The 16,422-nt window shown below is 45.3% G+C and overlaps 1 protein-coding gene across 2 annotated transcripts in view; it reads left to right on the top strand.

Moving 5' to 3' along the window:
- Positions 1-2,467: 2,467 nt before the first annotated feature.
- p4htmb (prolyl 4-hydroxylase, transmembrane b) overlaps positions 2,468-16,422 on the top strand; it is an 88,678-nt gene continuing 74,723 nt past the window's right edge. For both annotated transcript variants that reach the window (XM_072280280.1, XM_072280281.1), the window contains exons 1-2: positions 2,468-2,779; positions 12,816-12,897. In XM_072280280.1, the coding sequence (XP_072136381.1) occupies positions 2,519-2,779; positions 12,816-12,897 (343 nt within the window). In that variant the 5' untranslated portion in view covers positions 2,468-2,518. The remainder of the gene's footprint in view (positions 2,780-12,815; positions 12,898-16,422) is intronic.

Raw genomic sequence — 16,422 nt, 5'->3', positions numbered from 1 at the left:
GATGAATATGACATTAAACTTGATTTGATTTTGACTTTGATATGCTGGAACCGGAAGCAGTGCAGAAATGATCTATGGAACAAACCGGGTTGAAGAATAAATCGAATTTGAGCAGGGTGAACTTTTAATCAGTTTAGAAGAACAAGAGATGGCCTGCGAATATTCTGAGGGGACGTTTCTGGTGGTGGAGGTGTCTAGAAATTGGGGCCTTACTTTCAGAATAGGAATTTGCCATTAATATGAAGAAGAACTGAAATTAGTTTACTATAGTCACACATTCAGTGAAAAGCTTATCTTGCATACTGTTCATACAGATTAAATATTAACAGCGCATTGAGGTAGAATGCGGTAAAGCAAAAATAAATTGCAGAATAAAGTGTAAAAGGTACTGAAAAAATACGGTGTGGGTAAATAGAAACATAGAAAACATACAGCGCAATACAGGCCCTTCGGCCCACAAAGCTGTGCTGAACATGTCCCTTCCTTAGAACTACCTAGGCTTTACCCATAGCCCTCTATTTTTCTGTTCCATGTAGCCATCCAGGAGTCTCTTAAAAGACCCTATTGTTTCCGCCTCCACCACTACCGCCGGCAGCCCATTCCACGCACTCACCACTCTCTGCGGAAAAAAACTTACCCCTGACATCTCCTCTGTACCCACTTCCCAGCACCTTAAAACTACGTCCTCTCATGCTAGCCATTTCAGCCCTGGGGAAAAGCCTCTGACTATCCACATGATCAATGCCTCTCATTATCTTGTGCACCTCTATCAGGTTATCTTTCATCCTCCGTCGCTCTAGGAGAAAAGGCAGAGTTCACTCAACCTATTCTCATAAGGCATGCTCCCCAATCCAGGCAACATCCTTGTAAATCTCCTCTGCACCCTTTCTATGGTTTCCACATCCTTCCTGTAGCGAGGCGACCAGAATTGAGCACAGTACTCCAAGTGGGGTCTGAGCAGGGTCTATAAAGCTGCAACATTACCTCTCGGCTCTTGAACTCAATCCTACGATTGATGAAGGCCAATGCACTGTATACCTTCTTAACCACACAGTCAACCTGCGTAGCAGCTTTGAGTGTCCTATGGTCTCGCACCCCAAGATCCCTCTGATCCTCCACACTGCCAAGAGTCTTACCATTAATGCTATATTCTGTCATCATATTTGACCTACCATGAAATATCATAACAGGTAGACTGTGAGGTCAAGAGTCTCTATTATTATACACGTGGTCTGTTCAAGAGTCTTATTAACATTGGGATAGGAGCTATCCTTGTGCCTGGTGGTATGTGCTTTCAGGCTTTTGTATCTTCTGCCCAAAGGGAGAATGGAATTATTTCTCCTTTGGAGCCAGAATTAAGAGTTATTTAAAATCGAAGGATATTTTGCCTCTTAGTTGTTGTTATACAATATTCGTACAGTGCAAAGTCAACAAAAAGAGCAAAAGCAAAATAAATAATCAGTTAGTTCAAGGATTCCTGAACCATTTAGTGTTCATAGAACTCAGCAGGTCAGGCAGCATCTATGAGGGGTAATGGACAGTTTAGGCAGGGTCCAGACCCTTCATCAGTGAGTTCAAGTGAAAGCCTTGCCTTGTGCCCTTAACTCCTGGTGGAGTCATCGGGGCTCCGTCATGACAAGCTTTGCACCAGTCTGTTCCATCTGTCGTGGTTGTGTGCCAGAGCCTGGGTCACCACAAATGTGTCCATTCTTTAATGTTGTCCGTCCATCTTTTCCTCTGTCTACCTGTTCTTCTCTTGCCCTCCACAGTTCCTTGTAGAACGGTCTTTGCAAGGCCACTGGATCTTGTTACGTGGCCGTACCATCTCAGCTTTCTTTTTTTCACCGTTGTGAGAAGGTCTTCATGGGGGCCAATGTGGTGCAGGATGGTCTTGCGGACCTGCTCGTTTGTGATGTGGTCCAAGTATGAGATGCCCAAGATGTTGCGATAGCATCTCATGTATCTTCCTCTGTAGCTCTGCTGTGAGGGTCCATGTCTCACATGCGTACAGGAAGATGGAGAATACCAATGCACGCAGGAGTCTGATCTTGTACTTCATGGTGATGTTGCTGTCCCTCCATATTGTCTTGAGTTTGGATAGTGAAAGGTCTTGATCCAAAACCTCAGAGACTGTCCATTCTCCTTCACAGTTGCTGCCTGACCTGCTTGAGTTCCTCCAGGCATTTGTGTATTTTTCTCCAGATTGCAGTATCTGCAGCCTCTCAAGCCCAGAGACTCCAGCTGATTATGTTGCTATGGCAAGAGGCCCAACCCATAAGCCCCCCCACTCATTCGCTAGCCCCGCCTTTTTCATTGAGGTCCCGCCCCTTAGCTGTCCCATGATTGACGGCTCTAGCAGCACGTGTGCAGGCGGGCGCGATGACGTCAGGACGCGCTCCCTGACCGTCGCGAGCCGGTTTTGAAAATAAGGACCGGGCGGGCGGCTGGTCGGAGGGGGAGGGGCGGAGCGGACGGTTGCCGGGTGAAGGCGGGGCTATTTAAATACTGCGACGGCGCCATGTCTCAGAAGGACAGCGTGTGCTCGCGTTCGTACTTCGTGGTTGTCATGGTATTTGTGCACGTTTATATCCTCAATGTATTGGCCTTGCTGCTGTACGTGTACTACACCAGTGAGAACGCGCACTCGCCGGACAGCGGCGCGTCCACGACGCCCGGGCAGGACGTGAGCCCGCGGCAGGAGCTGTCGCAACCGGAGCGCGCGTCCAACCTGCAGCAGGACGCGGGGTTCGGTCGCCTGCACCGCTTGGAAGGCATCAAGGTGAGGGGCGGGACCTGGGCAACCGCGAGCAAGGGGCGGGGCCTAGATCAGTGGGCGGAGTTAGAAGAGCGGGGCGCCAGAGGGGAGGTGGGTGGGCCCAATGTAGTGACGGACTCCAGGGGAGGAGCTACAATAAGTGGGCGCGGCCTCCTTTTGGGGGCGGGGCCAAGGCAGTGATTTAAACTGGGAGGTATCATAACCAATGGGAGGCTCAGAGGTTGATGGGGTGGGGAAATATATTAGTGTATTGATGGAAGTCTTGGGTTAGCTCTGTGTGGGGTTGTGCCTCTGTAGTATTCTATGTGGATGGGACAAGCTCTGTGTCAAAATGGGATAATTAGCCTGGGTGGATTATTGAGGGATGAAGATTGGGCTGGGGATATCAATGAAATGTGAGAGAGAAAAGTACTAGAATATTCCATCAGCCTGGGGCCTGACAGAATATACCCCAGGCAGCTTCACGAGGCGAGGGAAGAGATTGCTGAGCCTCTGGCTAGGATCTTTGTGTCCTCGTTGTCCACGGGAATGGTACTGGAGGATTGGAGGAAGGTGAATGTTGTCCCCTTGTTCAAAAAAAGGTAGTAGGGATAGTCTGGGTAATTATAGACCAGTGAGCCGTACGTCTGTGGTGGGAAAGCTGCTGGAAACGATTCTTAGAGATAGGATCTCTGGGCATTTAGAGAATCATTGTGTGGTTAGGGACAGCCATCATGGCTTTGTGAAGGGCAGATCATGTCTAACAAGCCTGATAAAATTTTTTGAGGAGGTGACCAGGCATATAGATGAGGATAGTACAGTGGATGTGATCTACATGGATTTTAATAAGGCATTTGACAAGGTTCCACACAGTAGGCTTATTCAGAAAGTCAGAAGGCATGGGATCCAGGGAAGTTTGGCCAGGTGGATTCAGAATTGGCTTGCCTGCAGAAAGGTTGTGGTGGAGCGAGTACATTTGGATTGGAGGGTTGTGACTAGTGGTGTCCCACAAGGATCCGTTCTGGGACCTCTACTTTTCGTGATTTTTATTAACAACCTAGATGTGGGGGTAGAAGGGTGGGTGGGCAAGTTTGCAGATGACACAAAGGTTGGTGGCGTTGTAGATAGTGTAGGGGATTGTCAAAGATTGCAGAGAGACATTGATAGGATGCAGAAGTGGGCTGAGAAGTGGTAGATGAAGTTCAACCCGGAGAAGTGTGAGGTGGTACACTTTGGAAGGGAAAACTCCAAGGCAGAGTACAAGGTATGTTTGTAAATGGCAGAATACTTGGTAGTGTAGAGGAGCAGAGGGATCTGGGGGTACATGTCCACAGATCCCTGAAAGTTGCCTCACAGGTAGATAGAGTAGTTAAGAAAGCTTATGGGGTGTTAGCTTTCATAAGTCGAGGGATCGAGTTTAAGAGTCGTGAGGTAATGATGCAGCTCTATAAAACTCTGGTTAGGCCACACTTGGAGTACTGTGTCCTTTTCTGGTCGCCTCACTATAGGAAGGATGTGGAAGCATTGGAAAAGGTACAGAGGAGATTTACCAGAATGCTGCCTTGTTTAGAGAGTATGCATTATGATCAGAGATTAAAGGAGTTAGGGCTTTACTCTTTGGAGAGAAGATGAGAGGAGACATGATAGAGGTATGCAGGATATTAAGGAGAATAGATAGAGTGGACAGCCAGCGCCTCTTCCTCAGGGCACCACTGCTCAAAATAAGAGGACATGGCTTTAAGGTAAGGGGTGGGAAGTTCAAGGGGAATATTAGAGGAAGGTTTTTTACTCAGAGAGTGGTTGGTGCGTGGAATGCACTGCCTGAGTCAGTGGTGGAGGCAGATACACTAGTGAAATTTAAGAGACTACTAGACAGGTCTGTGGAGGAATTTAAAGTGGGGGCTTATATGGGAGGCAGGGTTTGAGGGTCGGCACAACATTGTGGGCCGAAGGCCCTGTACTGTGCTGTACTATTCTGTGTACTGAGGTCTGTGAGACAGACTGGTGAGAGGGGAGTGTAATCAATTGTAACATGATACCCCAAACAATAAAGATCAACAAGGTATATACCTTCTTCACCATTCTAAATGCTGGAGGAACTCAGCAGGCCAGGCTAGTAAAAGAGTACAGTCGATTTTTGGGACTGAAACCCTTCTGCAGGATTGGAGAAAAAAGCTGAGCAGTCGATTTAAAATGAGGGAGGGGAGAGAGAAACACCAGGTGATGGGTGAAACCTCGAGGGGGAAGGATGAAGTAAAGAGCTGGGAAATTGATTGGTGAAAGAGGCAGAGGGCCATGGAAGAAAGAAAAGGGAGGAAGAGCACCAGAGGGAGGCGATGGGTGGGCAAGGAGGTGAGGTGTGAAAGGGAAAAGGGGAAGGAAATGGTGAATGGAGGGGGCGGGTGTGGGGGAAATACCAGAAGTTTGAGAAATTGATGTGCATGCCATCAGGTTAGAGGCTACCCAAATGGAATACAAGGTGTTGTTCATCCAACCTAAGTGAGGCCTCATCATGACAGTGGAGGAGGCCACAGATGGACATATTGGAATGGGAAGTGGAATTAAAATGGATGGCCACTGGGAGATCCTGCTTTTTCTGGCGGACCGAGCATAGGTGCTCAGGAAAACTTCCACTTCCCATTCCCATTCCGATATGTCCATCCATGGCCTCCTCCATTGTCGTGATGAGGCCAAACTGAGGTTGGAGGAACACCACTTTATATTCTGTTTGGGTAGCCTCCAACGTGATGGCATGAACATCAATTTCTCAAACTTCCGGTAATGCCCCCTCCCCCTTCACCATTTCCCATCCCCTTTTCTGTCTCTCACGTCATCTCCTTGCCTGCCCATTGCATCCCTCTGGTGCTCTTCCTTCCTTTTATTTCTTCCATGGCCTCTGTATCTATTTCACCGATCAACTTTTCAACTCTTTACTTCATCCCTCCCCCTCCAGGTTTCACCCATCACCTGTGTTTCTCTCTCTCCTCTCCCCACCTTTTAAATCTACTCCTCGGCTTTATTTCTCCAGTCCTGTCGAAGGGTCTTTGCCTGAAATGTCAACTGTACTCTTTTCCTAGATGCTGCCTGGCCTGCTGAGTTCCTCCAGTATTTTGTGTGTGTTGCTCGGATTTCCAGCATCTGCAGATTTTCTCTTGTTTCTTCACCATTCTCTCCACTTGTGTTTCTGCTTTCAGGGGTCACTGAATTATACAGCATGAAAACAGGTCCTTTGGTCCAATTTGTTCTTGCCCACCAAGTTACTTACCTGACCTAGTCCTATTTGCTTGTATTTGCCCTCTATATTCCTGTAAAGCTGGGGTTCCCAACCTTTTTGTATGCCATGGATCCCTACAATCAATCGAGGGGTCTGTGGACCTCAGGTTTGGAATGCCTGTAAAAGCTTCCTACCCATGTATCTCAGAAGGCAAGTGTGCTTCACTATCCCACTTTCAGGGAACTATGTCTTTTAAACACTGTATCTGTATCCATCTCTACCACTTCCTCTGGTAGATCATTCCATATAGAGAATACCTTCTGTGTGGAAATGTTGGCCCCTCAGAATTTAAATCTTTCCCCCTCACCTTAAATCTATGTCCTCTCATTTTAAACTCCTCTAGCCTAGGAAAAACAGTGTGACTGTATATGTTTTCTATGCCCCTTGTATTTTATAAACCTCTGTAAGGTTATCCCTCTGCCTCCTGTATTCCCCAGAGAAAATTATCCCAGCTTATTCAGCTCTCCTTATAACGTGACCTCTCCAGTCGTTATAGCATCCTTATGGTATTTATTTCTGTACCTTTTCCACCTTAATGATGTCCTTTAGCTAAGCAACTAGAATTGCACACAGTAGCCCCAAGTGTAGTTTCATCAGTGATATATACGTGTGTAACATGATGTCCCAATTCTTGTGCTAGTTGTTCTTACTAATGAAGGCAGGTGTGCCTCACCATGCTGTCTACCTGTGTTGCCATTTTCAGAGAAGTTCGTGTATCCCAAGGTCTTGCTGTTTACTAACACTCCCTAGGGCCTTGCCATTCACTGCATATGCCCCCAACATGTTTTAATTTCCCAAAATGCAGCACTTTGGGCATATTCAAGTTAATGTCCAGCAGCTATTCACTTGTCTACTTTCCCAGTTGACCAAGGTCCTTAGACAACCTTCTTCACTGTCTACTATATCACTATCTTTGGTGTCATCTGCAGACTTATGAATTATGACACCTACATTTCCCTTCCAAATTAAGTCGTCACTAGAACCCTCTGCCTCTGATTATCTAGCCAGTTTACTAGAGACACTTGATCCTGTGTATTCTAACTTTTTGGATCAGCCTACCATGACGAAAGTCTTGATAAAGTCCATGTTTGCAACATCCACCACCCTACTCTCATCAGTCCTCTTGTTCGTCTCCTCAAAAAGATTAATCAAATTTGTTGGACAATCAAAGCCATCAAGAAAGAACAGCAAGCAGGAGTTTCAAGTAACTAAGCACTTGTAAATTATAAACAATGGTTAGGAGAGATTTTAAACATGAGAATGTCTGCAGATGTTGGAAATCCTGAAGAAGAGTCTTGGCCCAAAATGTCGATTGTTTATTCATTTCCATAGATGCTTGCTTGACTTGCTGAATTCCTCCAGTATTTTAAGTGTGTTGCTTAGGAAAGCTTTATTACTGACTGGGGGAATTCCAGTTTGTAAAATAAAAAAAAACTGGAGAATGTGAAAGTGGTAGTCTTAGAGTTTCCTCAAGAGGTCTTCTCTCCAAAGTTTCCAATCTTGTATTTGGTTTTGAAGGGTCTTTGAACTGCAACTATACCTGCTTCTATTGTACCTTCATTTTTATTTTTATTTGGATTTCCAACGTCTTGTGTGTTTTTTTCAGACACTTGATTGCAACTGTCTCCTCAGTTCTGGCCAGTTAAGAATGTGGGGGAAGTTCAGGAGGGATTTGATTTGCTTTTTCCATGTATATTGAAACATGTGACATTGAGTGAAATGTGTTGCTTGCGTCGGGGATGTGCGGGGGGGGGGGGCTCCCTGCAATTGTCGCCACGCTTCCAGTGCCAACACAGCATGTCCACAACTTACTAACGCTAACTGTATGCCTTTGGAATGTGGGAGGAAACAGGGGCGTTGGGAGGAAACCCACATGGGGAGAACATGCGAACTCCTTACAGGCAGAGGCGGGAATTGAACCCTACAGCCGGCATTGTAAAGTTTTACACTAACTGTTACGCTACCATGCCAGACACTATGTAAGCAGAAGGGATTAGTTTAGTTAAGAGTTCAATGACTTCGGCACAACATAATAGCCTAAAGCGCCCTTTTCTCTATGTTTTAAATCACAGTGAAGACACTGCTCTGAGAACAAATAATCTTAGAAGAAGAACTTTATGCAGCAATTTTTTTAACAGTTGTGCTCTGAAAGCATTGTCTAAAAGATTGATGAAGGATAAGTCAGTGGTAAATCGAGAGGGAAATAGTGCATGGCTCTGAGGAAAGATGGAGGGTAGCATTAATTAGAGAGTTCTTTCAAAGATTCGAATTGGATATGACTGGCAGAATGACCTCCTAGGCTATTTGATTCAATGATAAACTATGGAACCAAAAGATTAATGATGGCTTGCTTACTTGTGAGGCAATCTGCATTGTATAAATTTCGTGAAAGCTTTGCAGCAGTTAGTGTTGCTGGGTTACAGCTCTTGGGACCTGGGTTCCATCCTGTTCTTGGGTGCAGGCTGCACATTCTTTCCAGATAATCCAACAGACAGAAGACCTAGGAGATGGATCTTGGATTCAGGAGAAGACTGAAAGTGCAAAGTTTAGGAAATGCGAAGAGCTAAAATGAACTGTGATGGTAATCTTAAATTTGGATTTAAAATCTTGTGGCTTGTAAGAGGGTTTAAAAAGTCTTGAAGCTTGGGTGGGGGGGAGGGGTGGAGATGCATCTCTACCAATGGAGGTGTAAGGCACTCCTTCTGTCTGCAAACATGCAGGTCACCCTTGGGCAAGATGTAGCACCTGCTTAGCTCCCTGATCGGGATCACGTGAAGCCATGAGAGCAGGTGGTGGATTGTCATATGAGCATCTGGTACATATCGCAAGTTCTGGTTATGTGGCTAGTGATGCCAGGCAGACAATCTCTGAAAAGTATTGTTAATGCTTCACTGCCGAGAAGAAGGCAACGGCAAACCACTTCTGTAAAACATAAATAACATATTTGAAAATTGCCAAGAGATGGTCATAGATCATGTTTGCCTACATCACAAGACACAACATATAATGATGATAAGCTTGTCATAGTCGTAGTCATACTTTATTGATCCTGGGGGAAATTGGTTTTCGTTACAGTTGCACCATCAATAATAAATAGTAATAGAACCATAAATAGTTAAATAGTAAACAACAGGAATTGTGCAGATGCTGGAAATTCAAGCAACACACATAAAAGTTGCTGGCTAACGCAGCAGGCCAGGCAGCATCTCTAGGAAGAGGTGCAGTCGACGTTTCAGGCCGAGACCCTTCGTCAGGACTAACTGAAGGAAGAGTGAGTAAGGGATTTGAAAGTTGGAGGGAGAGGGGGAGATCCAAAATGATAGGAGAAGACAGAAGGGGGAGGGATGGAGCCAAGAGCTGGACAGGTGATAGGCAAAAGGGACAAGGAGGTGGGGGGGGGGGCTCAGAGGATGGGCAAGGGGTATATTCAGAGGGACAGAGGGAGAAAAGGGAGAGTTAGAGAAAGAATATGTGTATAAAAATAAGTAACAGATGGGGTACGGGGGGAGGTGGGGCCTTAGCGGAAGTTAGAGAAGTCGATGTTCATGCCATCAGGTTGGAGGCTACCCAGACGGAATATAAGGTGTTGTTCCTCCAACCTGAGTGTGGCTTCATCTTTACAGTGGAGGAGGCCGTGGATAGACATGTCAGAATGGGAATGGGATATGGAATTAAAATGTGTGGGCACTGGGAGATCCTGCTTTCTCTGGCGGACAGAGCGTAGATGTTCAGCAAAGCGGTCTCCCAGTCTGCGTCGGATCTCGCCAATATATAAAAGGCCACATCGGGAGCACCGGACGCAGTGTATCACCCCAGCCGACTCACAGGTGAAGTGTTGCCTCACCTGGAAGGACTGTTTGGGGCCCTGAATGGTGGTAAGGGAGGAAGTGTAAGGGCATATGTAGCACTTGTTCCGCTTACACGGATAAGTGCCAGGAGGGAGATCAGTGGGGAGGGATGGGGGGGACGAATGGACAAGGGAGTTGCGTAGGGAGCGATCCCTGCGGAATGCGGGGGGGGGGGGAGGGAAAGATGTACATAGTGGTGGGATCCCGTTGGCGCTGCTTCCTGCACGCATGCAGAGCTCGTTGACTTTATTAACTTTGCCTCCAACTTTCACCCTGCCCTCAAGTTTACCTGGTCCATTTCCGACACCTCCCTCCCCTTTCTAGATCTTTCTGTCTCTGTCTCTGGAGACAGCTTATCCACTGATGTCTACTATAAGCCTACTGTCTCTCACAGCTATCTGGACTATTCCTCTTCTCACCCTGTCTCTTGCAAAAACGCCATCCCCTTCTCGCAATTCCTCCGTCTCCGCCGCATCTGCTCTCAGGATGAGGCCTTTCATTCTAGGACGAGGGAGATGTCTTCCTTTTTTAAAGAAAGGGGCTTCCCTTCCTCCACTATCAGCTCTGCTCTTAAACGCATCTCCCCCATTTCACGTACATCTGCTCTCACTCCATCCTCCCGCCACCCCACTAGGAATAGGGTTCCCCTGGTCCTCACCTACCACCCCACCAGCCTCCGGGTCCAACATATTATTCTCCGTAACTTCCACCACCTCCAACGGGATCCCACCACTAAGCACATCTTTCCCTCCCCCCACCTCTCTCTGCATTCCGCAGGGATTGCTCCCTACGCAACTCCCTTGTCCATTCATCCCCCCCATCCCTCCCCACTGATCTCCCTCCTGGCACTTATCCGTGTAAGTGGAACAAGTGCTACACATGCCCTTACACTTCCTCCCTTACCACCATTCAGGGCCCCAAACAGTCCTTCCAGGTGAGGCAACACTTCACCTGTGAGTCGGCTGGGGTGATATGCTGCGTCCGGTGCTCCCGATGTGGCCTTTTATATATTGGCGAGACCCGACGCAGACTGGGAGACCGCTTTGCTGAACATCTACGCTCTGTCCGCCAGAGAAAGCAGGATCTCCCAGTGGCCACACATTTTAATTCCACATCCCATTCCCATTCTGACATGTCTATCCACGGCCTCCTCTACTGTAAAGATGAAGCCACACTCAGGTTGGAGGAACAACACCTTATATTCCGTCTGGGTAGCCTCCAACCTGATGGCATGAACATCGACTTCTCTAACTTCCGCTAAGGCCCCACCTCCCCCTTGTACCCCATCTGTTACTTATTTTTATACACACGTTCTTTCTCTCACTCTCCTTTTTCTCCCTCTGTCCCTCTGAATATACCCCTTGCCCATCCTCTGGGTCCCCCCCCCACCTCCTTGTCTTTCTTCCCGGACCTTCTGTCCCAATGATCCTCTCGTATCCCTTTTGCCTATCACCTGTCCAGCTCTTGGCTCCATCCCTCCCCCTCCTGTCTTCTCCTATCATTTTGGATCTCCCCCTCCCCCTCCAACTTTCAAATCCCTTACTCACTCTTCCTTCAGTTAATCCTGACGAAGGGTCTCGGCCTGAAACGTCGACTGCACCTCTTCCTAGAGATGCTGCCTGGCCTGCTGTGTTCACCAGCAACTTTTATTATAGTTAAATAGTAATGTGTAAATTATGAAATAAGTCCAGGACCAGCCTATTGGCTCAGGGTGTCTGACCCTCCAAGGGAGGAGTTGTAAAGTTTGATGGCCACAGGCAGGAATGACTTCCTATGATGCTCTGTGTTGCATCTCGATGGAATGAGTCTCTGGCTGAATGTACTCCTGTGCCCAACCAGTACATTATGTAGTGGATGGGAGACATTGACCAAGATGGCATGCAACTTAGACAGCATCCTCTTTACAGACACCACCGTGAGAGAGTCCAGTTCCATCCCCACAACATCACTGGCCTTCCGAATGAGTTTGTTGATTCTGTTGGTGTCTGCTATCCTCAGCCTGCTGCCCCAGCACACGACAGCAAACATGATAGCACTGGCCACCACATCAAGAGGAAAGAAAGACTGAGATGGTCCATATTTGAGACATTTCAAAGATCGGACCACAATCTGAGGAGGATGAGTTGGAGGTGCAGAAGAGTGATTAATTGTGTGATTATGTAGACCCAAAAAATTTACAATGAAAAATTTGAAATGAGCGAAGGTTAAATGCTGTGAGACTGCAAAAGGATTTGTGTTCATAATTCACCACGGGTTAGTGTACAGGTAAAACTGTTAATTAGGAACACTAACAGAATGTTATAATTTGTTGCAATGGGAATTGAATGTAAAAGTGCGTCAATTTTGCTATATATGGTATAAATCTACAGTAATCTACAAGTATTGCTCTCCGTATTAAAGAAACAACATTATTTGAATGGAAGAGTTCAGAGAAGATTTGCTTGATTCATGCATGGAATATGCAGGATGAATTATAAGGATGAGTTGGACAGGCTATGCTTGTATCCACTGGAGTTTAAACAAGAGTGGCAATTTGACTTGACACATAGAGGACTTTTAGAGATGTTTTTTCTGTGGGATAACCTAGTTTTTTTTGAAAAAAAGAGACCACCCTTCAAAGAACAGTGGGAAAAAAAGTTCTTTAATATTTTTAAGGCAGTCAAGTTGTTTCTTGATAAGTGAGGGAATGAAAGATTACTGGGGGTAAGTAGAAGCTGCGTGTCCTATTACTGCTTCAAATTTGTATATTCGTTAGCTAATGTTTAAATTTAAATATTCATGGTATTACAACAAAAACCAAAAGCTTCTTATGCATCTGTTCATACTACAGATGTTACTATTTTCTCCTTTATTCAATTCAGCAACTGTATGTCCGCTCCTAAATTTACATATTTTTGTCGTGTTGTCTCATTATTTCCTTTGTTTTTTGTTCTTTCAGGTTGGGCATATGCAAAAAGTGGATCTTGTTCCTAACAAAGTACACTACTTGAAAACGCTGAGCTTAAAGCCACTTCTGTTTGGTAAGGATTTGCAGAATGCTCTCATTTATTTCAGATAATTCGAATTTGAATCCTCATTGCCTCGCATTCTAAATCTTCAAAGAAGTGTCAAGAATTTTAGCACAGGGCTAATGTAGAGTAGTGCCTCAAACCCAGCATTTCAATGTCCACTTGTGCAGACTCAAAAGTAGTAAAGTCCTGATATCACCAACAAGTGCCTTTTCTATGTTCTAGTACATATTCTCTGCCCTTGTATTGGTTTTAGCTTATAAGTTAAATATGGGGGAAACAGATATGCAGTGCAATGACTCGGGAAGTCGGGAAATATATATTGACTTTAAAAAGCTGAAAGTTAAAGCAGTTATCACTAACAAATGTAGATATTTTACAAAGAAAATTAAAAAGGATGTTGCTGGGTCTGGAGGACCTGTGTTATAAGGAAAGATTGAATAGGTTAGGACTTTATTCCTTGGAACATAGAAAATTGAGAGGAGATTTGATAGAGGTATACAAAGTTTGATTCAGCAACTGTATGTCCCCTCCTAAATTTCCATATTTTTGTCACGTTATCTCATAATTTTCCCAGCTACGGATATATAGCCCCACTGCCTTGTGGGCAGCCTCGAGAGAGGCGAAGGTTACAGGAGTAAATTTAGACAGCAAATCTGGAGTGGAGTTCCCAAGGTGGCTGGATTTCACTGACCATCCTTCCGGCAGCTCCTGCAGCCAAGCTGGTGCCAAACATATTGCTTCATAAGCTTTCCTTTGGTCTACACTGGTGAGACTGAGAGGGGGATCTTGATGACTGGGCATCTTAGGATCTCCATACCTTTCACCCAGGCTTGTGATGATGATCATCACCCATTGTCCTTTGAAACAGATGGATGCCAACCTCCACAAAATTGTGAGGAGTATAGATAGGGTAAATGCAAACAGGCTTTTTCCAGTGAGGTTGGGTGAGACTGTAACTAAAGGTCATGGATTAAGGGTGAAAGGTGAAAAGGTACTTGAGGGAAAACTTCTTCAGTCAAATGGTCATGAGAGTGTGGGATGAGCTGCTAGCACAAGTGGAGCTTGCAAGCTTGATTTCAACATTTAGGAGAAGTTTTGATAGATAACGACCCATCCAGCCAACAGACTTTTCGTCCCTCTTCCCTCCGGGAGAAGGTTCAGGAGCGTGAAGACTCGTATGGCCAGATTTTGGGAACAGCTTCTTTCCAACTGTGATAAGACTGCTGAACGGATCCTGACCCGGATCTGGGCCGTACCCTCCAAATATCCGGACCTGCCTCTCGGTTTTTTTGCACTACCTTACTTCCCATTTTTCTATTTTCTATTTATGATGTATTTAAATTTTTAATATTTACTAATTTAAACTGTTCTTAATATGTTTAATATTTAATATTTGTAATCCAGGGGGTGTGAAGCGCAGAATCAAATATCGCTGTGATGATTGTATGTTCTAGTACCAATTGTTTGGTGACAATAAAGTATAAGGTATAAAGTATAATGGATGGTAGGGGTTTGAAGGGTTATGGTACCAGTGCAGGGCAATGGGAGTAGGCAGTTTAAATGGTTTGGCACTGACTAGATGGACCAAAGGGCCTGTTTCTGTGCTGTACTTTTCTATGATTTTATTGCACTGTGCTTTTACTTTTAGATCTTACTTCACTTTCTCTCCTGTGGTAAAAACCAAAAGAGGTACTAAATTTCCAAGAGTCAGCATAATCCAGAAATTAACCCATTTACAGTACTGTGCAAAAGTCTTAGATGCCCTAGCTATTTAGATATGCCTAAGACTTTTGCACAGTACTGTATGTATGTATCAAACATGAAAATAGTATTACTGTCAGTGCAATTGTACTTTTTAATCCAATATCCAGTCCTGTCAGAAGGAAACACAGCTGTTTCTATGTAGTATATTTTATTTCTTTTATCACAAGCACTAAGTTTGTTGTGGAATAATCAAATTTCTTTTGCAAACCTCTTCCTGAAGTTGCTGCAATAGTGAGAACATGATGTAGTCTGTACTAATACCAGGAAGCTCAACCGTATTTGCCAGTTTTGACCGTCTTGCTGGTGGCGCCAAGGTAAGGGTAGAGTGTAGATTCTTTAGAATAGGGGTCTAGAGCATGGACCCTTTGCTTAACGGTATTGATCCATGACACGAAGGTTGGGACTCCCTGCTGTAGAGTAAAAAAAGTAGGCTGGCGTGTTAACAAAGTGGTTAGTGTAACCATGTGTGGTAATGGGGACAAGCTCCCGCTACCTATAAATACTTCTGATGGCATGCATTTCAAATAGCCTCTGACAACCAAGTCCAGCTCCTGGCCTTCACATGTGGCTTAGCTACTACTATTTCTACTGACAGGAGAAGGGGCAAAGAGGCGGGGGGGTTACTGATGCTTTAAAATCAGATGGGCTTCATCAGCTGTGGTTGGCAACTCTGATATCAAATCTCCACTGTCTTGTGGCTATACCCACTCATGGGGAAAATCTGGAGATCCCTAAGGCAGTCCTATGTTGAGTTCCATGCTGACTGGCAATTGTCACTGGATGCCTCTGGTGTACTGGTCTCTGCCATTCCTCTGGATTCATCAGCTGCGTGGAGAGTAGGAGCCTGCTGCATGGCACCAGCTTGCTCTCCATGTTGTGCTGACTTGCCTTGCATTTGGTGTAGTGCTTTACAGAGCCAACAATCACCAATCAGGATTTGGTTCCCGCCATTGTCAGTAAGGTGTTGTACATTCTATATAGGTTTTCTCTGGGTCTCCAGTTCCTTCCACATTACGAAGACCTATGGGTTAAGGTTAGTGAGGTGTGGGCATGCTATGTTGGTACTGGAAGCACGACGACATTTATAGGCTGCCCCCCAGCACAATCCCGCCCCCAGTACTGTTGAAACAAAACAATGCATTTCACTGTATGTTTTCAAGTGCACGTAACAAAGAAAACTAATCTTTTTTTCTTTTAATCAGGGCTTAGGGTTATAGAGGATGGTTTGAAATATTAGAGGGCACAGTTTTAAGGTGCTTGGAAGCAGGTACAGAGGAGGTGTCAGGGGTAAGTTTTTTACACAGAGAGTGGTGAAGTGTGTGGAATGGGCTGCCAGTGATGGTGGTGGAAGTGGATACAATAGAGTCTTTTAAGAGACTCCTGGACAGGTATATGGAGTTCAGAAAAGTAGAGGGCTATGGGTAACCCTAGGTAATTTCTCAGGTAAGGTTTTCTATGGTTCTATGAAAATGTCAGAAGAAAGTTTTTCAGAGGTTTAAAGAAGCAGTTAAAGAACAAAAGGTGGGCTGTCATTGGAGAGGGTCCAGAGGAGGTTCGCGAGAATGATCCCAAGAATGAAAGAATTAACATATGAGGATCATTTGATGGCTCTAGTCTTGTACTCACTAGTTTAGAAGAATGAGGGATTTCACTGAAATCTATTGAATATTGAAAGGCTTAGATAGCGCGAATGGGAAAAGGATGTTTTCTGTAGTGGAGGAGTCTAGAACCAGAGGGCACAGCCTCAGAATAGAGGAATATGCATTTAGA

Source organism: Mobula birostris, chromosome 16, assembly GCF_030028105.1.
Source record: "Mobula birostris isolate sMobBir1 chromosome 16, sMobBir1.hap1, whole genome shotgun sequence".
In the NCBI taxonomy this organism is placed as follows: domain Eukaryota; kingdom Metazoa; phylum Chordata; class Chondrichthyes; order Myliobatiformes; family Myliobatidae; genus Mobula; species Mobula birostris.
Note: the sequence above shows the minus strand (reverse complement) of the source record. Positions and strands in the feature narration are given on the sequence as shown.